The sequence below is a fragment of the Austrofundulus limnaeus genome, unplaced genomic scaffold (genome assembly GCF_001266775.1).
Source record: "Austrofundulus limnaeus strain Quisiro unplaced genomic scaffold, Austrofundulus_limnaeus-1.0 Scaffold53, whole genome shotgun sequence".
Lineage (NCBI taxonomy): Eukaryota > Metazoa > Chordata > Actinopteri > Cyprinodontiformes > Rivulidae > Austrofundulus > Austrofundulus limnaeus.
The window spans coordinates 1,945,795-1,956,090 of record NW_013952455.1 but is presented as its reverse complement, the minus strand read 5'-3'; the positions used below and the strand labels follow the sequence as shown (position 1 = coordinate 1,956,090).

The following is a 10,296-nucleotide window of genomic DNA, read 5'->3' as shown; positions in this document are numbered from 1 at the left end:
AGAGAGAGAGAGAGAGAGAGAGAGAGAGAGAGAGAGAGAGATATTCATAACATCTCCTTTTTTAATTTGTAACGTCTTGAGTTTTTTTTATTGTATTTGGACATAAATGGGAAAAAAGCACTCAGGTCCAGTTTTTTTTTTCTTCATTTTAAAAGACACTTTACTTAAATACACATCACAAATAAAAAAAAAGACAATGTAAACATTAACAGTTTGTCTGGATCAACCAGACAAACAAAATAATTTACACAATGAATAAATGCTTTTGTTTTGTTTGTTTACCAGTTTCAAAAGTCCAAACAATAACTCATTCCCATTTTGAACCCCGAGGTAAACCTTTGGGCCAGCTGTGTTGTTCTCAGCCTGGATGCTGCCCTGCTTTTAAGGGTTGAATGGTTCTGAGCGGTGACCAGCATCCGGAAGTACCATTTTTATCAGTCTTTCCTGTTCGCCACCCCGGAACGGTCCACTGCCCTGTCCACTCTCGGCTCCAGAGCTGGGCGCACCGATCACGCCTCCAGTGTTATTACTTTTCTCAGTCATTCAGTCTCTGCCGCTTTCGTTTTTAAAACGCCTCCATTTTGCTGGTCAGCATCAGCTGACAGCCGCTGCTCACGTGCGTCAGCACCTTCTGTTTGAGCTGCGCCACCTGATCTCGCAGCACCGACGCCGTGTTGGAGAGCCCCGCGTTGTCGTTCTTCAGCACCTTCACCTTCTCCTCCAGCCGCGCGATGCGCTCCAGCTTGCGCTTCCGGCACTTGGTGGCCGCCAGCCGGTTCCTCAGCCGCTTGCGCTCCGCCTTGATCCGCTCCTGAGACTCCAGGTCGATGGGAGACATCGGGGGCGAGCCGTCGCTGCTGAGGAGGTCCGGCACGGTCTGCGGCTCCTCCTTCAGAGTGAGGAGCCGCTGCGGGTGGATGCCTGAGCCGGCCAGAGTGGGCTGGAAGTGGTGCGCGGAGGTCTGCGTGTGGCTCTGCTGGTGGTGGGGCGGCAGGTAGCTGATGGTGGCTGTGGGGTAGCTGGATGCGGAAGAGGACAGGCTGGTGTTCGGGCAGTAGGCGTTCAGSGTCGTGTAGATGGGAGTCTCCGGCTGCAGCGAGGGGCCGAAGACGCTAGAGGCCGCCGGCGAACACGTCGTAACCCCGCCGGCGCCGAGGGACACGTTCGGAGGAGGGATCTGGTGCATGTTGTGGAGCTTGTCCAGAGCCTTCACGAAGCCCTCGGCGAAGCCCTCCTGCTCATCGGTGATGCCCCGGTTGTAGAGGTACTGTCCCGGGGTGGGAGTGGTGAGCACCCCGGTACCTTTGGTACCTTTCTGGATGACGAGGCTCTCCAGCTCAGGCGACTCGAGATTCAGGGACCCCAAGTCCTGCTGCTGCGGCCCCGCTGCCTGGTGGTACGGGTCCGCCTCGGCTCCCAGCTGGGATTTCAGGTTGCGATAGGGCTCTGTCAAGTTCAAATGTATATTCTGCTTTAGCAGTTTGTAGTCGTACATTGCTGCATCTGAGTGGCCGTAAGCCGGCAGAAACGAGTCGTCATGATAAAAAGGCTGTTCCATCTTTAAAGTCGTAGCGACGGGAAAAAAAAGGAAGAAGCTTACCAGCTGCTTCTAGAAAACCTGTCTCTGGGATAAACAACAATATTCAGAGAGCATGCATCGATTCAGGCGCTCGACGAATCAAAACGTCCCAAATTTTAAATGAARTATTTTAAAAAATGAGAGTGAAAGTCCAGCAAAGCTCTCTTGTGTTCGTTTTCAGCAGGAAAATCTCTTCCCCGGATTCTGAATCCCGTTTAAATAATCCTGTCAAGTTCAACTTCTCTTTTTTTTTCTCCTAGCTGTGTTTGCGCTTAGAGCTTCGCGGAGGTGTGTTCCTGTCAGGCCAATAACAGCTTCTTTTATACTGCCGCTATGGCGCGTTCTGATTGGCCGGGGCCGCTCCTCGTTGCGTCGTCGAGTGACGCTGATGCCGGGAAGSGGCGCCTGTAAAGCCTGTAGGCAAGAGAGAGCCTCGAGGAGGTTGGGCGGCGGAGTGACACAAATAAACAAACAAACAACCTCAAAACCGCGGCGTTCACACATTTAACGTCATTAATTATGTGTAATGTGTTCGATAAGTGAACAAACTCTCGCTTTTAAGCGTCTCTTTCGTTCATTTACACCTTGTCAGATTGACAAAAAGGGAGAATTCACTATTTATTTATTCAAATGTTAAAATATAAATATATATATATAAAGGGATATGTAGGATAGTCAGTTATAATTGTGTTTTTAAACGGAAAAATCCACTTGATATTCAATCATATTCCTGTTTGTTGTGAGCCGTTTTGGTGAAGGAAGTCGTCCAGCCCTTATATGGGCATCATGACGTACGGGYTCTTCCGCAAGGCGCTCCTCGAAGCCGCGCCCCTTCCAGGCTTYTTTCCAGCAGCATTCCTTTTCCTGTAGAAACTCAATCCATGTGGTACGGAGTTAGGGACTTTCTACCACAGCAAAGAAGTAAACTTAGACAGATTATATCAGTTAGGTGGTTTCAAATTATCAATCATGTAAGATTATAAATCCTTACATGTTTTTTAATATAAATACCACATTGACTGATACCCCAAAGCAAACTGACATTCATAAGTCCTATATACATCTATATGTAAACACCCTCTGCTGTATCCTGACAGCTTTGCAGGGTGTTGGTAATGTTGGGCACTTTGCCCTCTCGGTAAGCCACTTTGATCAGGAACAGGAAATACAGGTAATTTAATCCCATTTCATCCAAACATTGTCAGTTAACTTAAAACGAGAATTATGTTTGTGTGTTTTCTCTGCTTTTGATCTCTAATGCTTGTCACACAATAAAGGTCTTGTGTTCGGTTGTTGGATGGAAACGTGATTCCTCACCTGTCTGGGGTTGTTAAAGAAGGGCACCTTTGTCTTCTGTTTCTTTTCCAACGCCCACACAAGTGCCGTCTCAGGTGCAGTCCGTCGCCACTTCATCCTGTATCCCTCCGCAGACAGAACAAGTCAGGTAGGATGCTTAAAGATGTGTCCACCTGAATCTCTGATTATACAGTATCTAGCAGCCTTTAAAAAGATAGTGCAGATCGTATAAAGTGTTCCTCTATTAAAAGGTTGAGAACAAGCAGTATCTTACCTGCTGTAGATAACTCTTTGAACAAATTTTGTTTGGAAAAAAGTACTTTTCTATTTGACTGAACCAAAAAGTTCCCATTTAATCCAAGTGTGGCTAAAAATCCACATTTTAAATTTCATAGCTGTTCATGTAAATGCTGTTTTACATACTTTATGTCACAAACGGTTGTTTGCTAGCATAAATAACAGCAGCAGTTATCTGTAGCACTTCTGCTGCAGTCTGGGGCAGAAATTTCATAATATTTCAGATCCTAGTAGTGGTAATCCTAACCTGTTCAAACAAACGCAACTGGATTTCTTTTTCTTTTTTACAGGATGTTTCACACATCTAAGTACCCTATGCAGCCGAGGATATCCCAGGATTCATTGCACTGTCAGCAAACTAAAACTGAAAAGGAAGACAGAGGGTTTTTTTGTTTGTTTGTTTTGTTTTGTTTACAGCAGAGTTTGGAAATTCATCACAGATCCAAGAATTTGTTTTTAAATGTATGTTTAGCAACTTAGCTGATGAAATGTATGCTGCAATAAGATGTTAAAGAAAATGCAACTGGAGCTAAACCCAAATTATTAATGTTTTTTATTTAATAACATGCAACATTTTTAATAATACTGAATTTTGTGAATTTATAGGAAAAGACACTTGAAGGCATGTGATATAAAATTAAAAATCAACTCCTTGGTTATAGGGCAGCACATGGTCATGAAAACAGACATCATCCTCAGATACCTGGGCAGACTACGTGGGCTGCAACCCCTGAACTGAGACTCTGTAGTGAGTTGGTCGACTGAAGGAGCTGAACTAACATGCAAATCACTTTCACTCACCTCCCTCCCCATGGCCAATTGGGGACTTTGGTGGTCTGATTCACATGCAAGATGTTTCATGCAAAGAAGTGGGAAATGGTGTGAAACTCTGTGGAATAAGTGCATGAATGCAATATGACAGTGATGTAACAGTGTATAAACAGCATTTCTACGAATCTCTATGAAATTTTAAAGCTTAAAATTGTTTAAAGACATCAGAAATCCAGTGGTTTACCTGTTGGCTGAACTGGTCTATTTATCCAAACTTATGCGATTCAAAAGCTATAACTGTTTTTACTRAACCCTACTTTATAAAATCCTAACTGTAATACTTGATCTAGCAGATGCACTCCTAAAATAACAGTCTTCTAACTAATAAACAGAGAAATAATCTCATCTGTCACAGAATGAGCAGATGATCTGCTGTAAYGAGGGGTGATCACACTTGGTTCCACATGTGTTGTGGCTATATGATGTTTAGACCTAAAGACAATGCAGCTATTTTACTGTCCTCCAGCTGAAATCATCACTTCCAGGGTCTCCAGCATAATGACCTTATCCCAGGTAATTCTCTGCTATTCAGAGAGCGACTATTTTGATTCTATGCCTTTTTGTCAGTCTCCATGGGAGTGTGGACAAACAGAGGAAAACAGCTAATCTTGGCAGCGTTGTGTCTCCACTTTGCCACCTCCCTTATGAAATTCTGCTCTCTGTGCGAGCTGCCTGTTTCCGATGCTCTCTGCTCGGCTCTGCTTTTGGKTTTTAGGGTTTATTCAGCGCTGCGGTTTGAGGTCAACCACAGTCCCAGTGACATTTTGGCAAAGAACAACAGCGCGGGGTCCAGAGTGGCGGGTGTTTACGGGAACGCTCGTGAGGTGGCACGGTGCCATCCAGCCAAATGTTAGGCAAAAACAGACATGTTTAGTGGGGTGTGGGGGTAGGGTGGGATTGTTCAGGCAGAGGTACAAGAGGGCTTGTTTAATATGTGATATTGTTTTTGCCTGGAACAACCTCTATTATTCACCCCCATTAAATATTAACAACATCCATGTGGATTTAAGGGAAATGTGTCTTTAAACATCAACATGCTGGGCAGTTCAGCACCTCAGTTATCAGGTTCCAGTTTGGGGAAAAAAAACTGTCTGTCGTCTTAGTCACATCTTGATTAGTCACATCTCTGTTTAGTCTGTTTAGATTTAGAGTTGTTCTCCACACTCCAGTTCCCCCCTCTGACTTCTGCTTTTTTTTAACATATATTGTACTCTAAGATAGCTCTAGGATGTATTGYTGTATTATTAATGCAGTTTTTTGTTTTTTTGTTGCGAGGGATCTTTTAAAAGTTTCAGGCTAAGACGAGCTGCTTGGCAACAGACTGGATTTTCACAGTCAGGATCACATGGATGAGCGCCAAAACCAACTGAGTGTTACCTGCTCCGCTTCCCTCAGTGAGTTTGAGAAAGGCAGGGCCTGAAGGTGGAAGAAAGCTGTTTACCGTAAGATTAAGCAAAATGTGTGTGTGAACAAGCACGTATATATCTGAGGGTGGAGTGGAGTTTTTTTTTTTCTTTTACCACAGTGTGAACATCTCGACGAAGGAAGGAGTAAAAAWAAAAAATTGCTCAATGAATTTTTTTTTCCTATTCTGTCTCCCACAGATATTTAGTGTTTTTAACTCTAAAATAACGTGAGACGAACTTTTAAATAAAGTAGGAACCCTATAGTGTAACTGCCCATTTACGAAGATATGAATCATTTCTAATTTTATAGCAGTTATTTTATTGGAGCAAAAAAAACACTTAATTTAAAAGTCACAAAGTAATTTGTGTGSCACTGAGTGAAAGAACAATTTTGATCCCCACACAAAAGCTGACTTTAAACCTTTGTTGACAGCACAGCGGTACAAAGTTTCTTGTAGTTGCAGGTTTGCAAACATCTCAGGAGCAATTTTRACTCTTTATAAAACTTTAAATCCTTTAGGTTTCCTAGCTGCTGCTTAGCAACTCAAAGCTTCAGTTCCTGCTGCAGATTTGTCTGAAACTGAGGTCTGGAAGCAGACGAGGTCACTTCATGACCTCTGTATTTCTTCTTCTTCAGCTGCTCCTTTGTTATCTTTAAGTCATTGTCMTGTTGGAAGATCTGTCAACAACACATCTTCACTGAAAGAAAGAAGGAAGGTTCTCATCCAAGATTTTATTGTACATGGCCCAATCCACTGGCCATCTTTAAAGCCTTGATAGAGTTATATTTTTGTTAATAAACTTTATTTTTAATGTATTAATAGTTATATATCAGCGATCGTTTATAAAAAAAAAAAGCAAAGCCAAGAGTACCGAAACAACAAAATAAGTAGATGTGATGTTAATGGAAACTATGTGTCTCAATTCAGGGTCTGCGTCCTTTGGAGTGTTTGTAGGCTGGTTCTGTCATTGCACCGTGCTGAAGGCTGTCCCATTCCGTGGGCTCCTTCTTAGGCTGTTGACAAATGCAGCCCACAGAACCCTGAAAACCAAGGCTGTATCTGAACATCCTGACAATATTCCATGATTCATTGTGAGCCCCAGGGAGGAGCTTTGTACAGAGGCGGTGCTTTGTACCAGCAAGTGTTTAGGTCGCTCCACATAACAGGAGATTCAAGGATTTCTCAAATGGGTCAAAGCAACACTCTGGGTATGTTTTTGATGAAGGGATGACATTATAACATGATAAAAGCTAAAAAAAAAATGTTGATTTTGCATAATACCCCACTTTAATGTGTATTTATGTGAAATGTTTTTTTAAAATACATTTAAATTTGGGAAGTTGTACTTTCCATGAAAAGATGTGACTACATGTTCCAACACATTTTAAGTTCACGAGTAACAGGGCAGTGCAAGGTCACACAAATACACATCATCCAAAGATTGTCTCATTTACCTGCCATTATGTTTAGGCGAATAAGTCTGCAAAGGGTGTGGTCTCTGTGGGCTGTGGCCTACGTGGGCTGCAACTTGTAAATCATTTATAAACCAATGGTCAATCTTTCGTTACACAGTGAAAACTTCAGATCTGAAACAGTTGGTCAAGATCAATTAGTGACATTAAAGGACATTTTTGTCGACCAAGGTGTGATGGCCATCTTCAGCTGGAGTTGTGCATCTAATGATCCCTTTTGTGAGAGTTTTATTACATTTCACTTGGCATTTACAACATATTTTGTTAACAGGCAAACAGAGTTGACTCCAGCAGTTAATGTCTAAGTTTTAAACAAAATGATGCAAAGCATGTAGTGCTCAAAGTATGTTTTGAGGATGACTCTCAGCTACATTTCCATCAAACTTTAGCTCTGTAGCTATACAATTGGTTAAATTATTACCATTTTTCAAGGCCAGTTTTGTGTGTTGGTAATGCTGAACTGGATTGACTACAAAAGCTATTCTGCTGTAGATCATTCAGTGATTACTTCAAACCCATTCAGTGTTTCATTAGATATTTTTGAAAGAGGCACAGATACAGATCTGATGTCACATTTTGCAACAGTAACACTGTACTTGTGCTCTACAGCATGGTAACTGATGTGTTCTTTCACAACACCAGTGTGTACAATAAAGGAATGAGCTTATCTTTTCCATCCTGGTAAAATCCCCTAATTTTCTGGCCCTGCAGCTTCTGTTTTAACAAAGAAGTCTTTCACAATAAGGTGCTTATACTCTGAGGCCTTCAGCTCTCCTCACCTCCTCCTCTGAAACCATCCCATTGTGCTTCACCACCTCTGCACAGCTCTTCTTTTGTCAGAGCAGGGGCTGCAGCCTACTTGTCGTCTGCCTCTCCGCGGCACGGTGCCCTTTTGCTTGGAGAGACCGCTTCAATTCTGAGTCAGAGCAGCTCGGGCAGCAAAGAGGGAGGGAGGCGGTGGAGAGGGTGGGCGGGGTGACCTCAAGACCTCAAGGCTCCWGAGTCTTTCCCCCTGACCTTCACAACTTCTCCTTATGCCCACGCAGCAGAAAAAGGTCGGGGGTTAGCACAGCAGGAGCAAGCTTGGTCAGGGGAGGTCTGTTTATGATGTGCCCTCCTTACAAAATGGCTGACTCCTCCGTTTGGACATAATGAGGGCTCTCATCTGTGTCGCTGCTCTTTGCCTTTGTGACTGTGGTCAGTATAGTTCATTGCCAGGACTATTAATAGAGAGATCCACCATGATTCAATCATCATCATCATCTTCGCTCTCGTCAACATCACATGATGGCCTGATGATGTTTTCCTCTTCTCTCTCTCTGTCCATCCCACGCGGTCAGAGTAATAAACCACTTCATTCAGGCTTCACTTGCTGTTAACTGTCATCCTTGTGTTTGTGTGCCTGTTAGCAAAATATCTCACGATCAAAACAGCTCCAGCTCCATCATTTCTCAAGATAAAATGATCTCAGTGTAAAACTCTGGCARGAARCGATACGCATTCCTTCAAGAGTTACTTGGCTTCTAGTTTAAAGTTTTGAGCTCTGACTCAAGACAAGAAATTTTTTTAGGAATGGTGACAAAATTCTGTTGCATCAGCTTTTTTTATGAAATGATGCACATGAGGTTTAAATATAGTGATGTGCAAAATATGCAAATGTTGAATTTCTGCTCCCGTAAACATCTAAACCACAAACTCAAGGCCTGCGGGCCAAATATTTAAATGTATTGTTTATTTGACAGGGACAATGCACACAAACATAGAACAGATCGAGTCTGTAASTGATGCGTTGTACAAAGAGATATAGCTACAGTTAATTTGCAACTCCAGTCCCTGGTTGGACATTTCTAAACATTAAAATGTGCAGGGGAGACCGGGGACAGTAGCAACAAGGGACGGTTGCACATCATTTTTCTCCAAACAGAAACAAGCTAGAGTGATGACACTCACGTTGTACATGCTCAGTTAGATGCCCCACCTTGCAGAGAAAAAGTAAGCAGATTCAAAAACTGCTCCAGGATTTATTTAAAAAACTGTTTTTGAGGAACCAAAGTATTTTTTTTTGCCCAGCTTTATTTTTGTTATACTGTTGTCACTGTTTTTGTGATCCAGCTCAAACTTATATGGTTTAAACAAGTGATATGTTGACTTTTAACTAATCTAGTTAACATGTATCCAGATGAGCTTATTTAGCTAACACATGAGGTTTTATCATGGCTGACAGGAAGGGGGACGCAACTGTCCCCATACGATAAATCCATGCAAAAACAGAGCACATACAGATGATATTCAAATGTTGACATTAAGTTTACACTTAAAAGGGAATTTGGGTGTTCATGACAATTTTATAGTTTAAAATGTGAAAGTGTTTAATATGTATTTTCTGCAGTTGTTGTTTTCAACAATGGTTTTAAAATCCCAGTTTTGTTCAATGTAAATGTTGCATAACGTAGGTGTACAGTGACAACAGGCAAAACAAAATTTAATTGCCTCACAAATTGTTCTGTTATCCTTGTCTCAAAAAGTCATTATATCAATTAGTCTTTGACATCTGTATATAAGGTCTACTCATCAAGGCAAATACTGTATATATTTGTCATTTGATCAAAAAGAATAAATAAATAACACTGTAATATCATTATAACTTACAGTTTTTATTAATTTAGCAATAACATAAATATAAAAACAATAAAACTTTTATTTACAGTGAAATATATTGTATTCATAATATGATGCAACCACTCCCAGACGATGTTGCAACTGTCCCTGGCCCCGGGGTAAGTTGTAACATCTGACTTTTCATTTTCAAATGCAAATTGTGAAGAATGTACATGCTTTAATCATCTATAAATGGTTTTGACTATTAACAGACAGATGTAAGTTTATTGTATTAAAATTTGGTTTGTCTAATTCAAACCATCTCTGAGTAACAGAGTCAAATGCAAAAAGTGTTGCAACTGTCCCCAGTCTCCCCTGCACGTTATACATCAATGTACACTAAAAATACACACTATATGTATTTCTGCCTTCATACAGTATTCATGTAATCAACCATGCATCTTTCAGATTCATTAAAAAAACTATGCAATAAATGCATGCAATTTAAAATTCTGAAATGGTTAAAAAACAATTAATAAATAACCTTGCAACCCCTAAATTTACATAAATATCCATACACATCCTCAATACCTCTCCATCCTCTCACATTTAGCTAACATATTAAAAATTGTTGCTATAGTCCTAACCTACTAACACGTACAGTCCCACACTGAGTACTAAAAACGAACACGTCTTTGGTTTTCCGTTAGCCAAGATTTAGTCATTTGGACTAAATCTTGGCTAACGGAGGTTAGGTGTAGCTTTTACTTAAGGTGTAGCTTTTACTTAAAAAGTGGTCTGACCAAACGAGGTTC

The 10,296-nt window shown here is 41.4% G+C and overlaps 1 protein-coding gene across 1 annotated transcript; it reads right to left on the bottom strand.

Annotated features, from left to right (window-relative positions):
- Window positions 1-126: 126 nt before the first annotated feature.
- junbb (JunB proto-oncogene, AP-1 transcription factor subunit b) lies at window positions 127-2,190 on the bottom strand. The gene has a single exon (XM_014008889.1). The coding sequence runs from the start codon at window positions 1,556-1,558 to the stop codon at window positions 566-568; it is 993 nt and encodes a 330-aa protein (XP_013864343.1). The 5' UTR covers window positions 1,559-2,190; the 3' UTR covers window positions 127-565.
- Window positions 2,191-10,296: the final 8,106 nt, after the last annotated feature.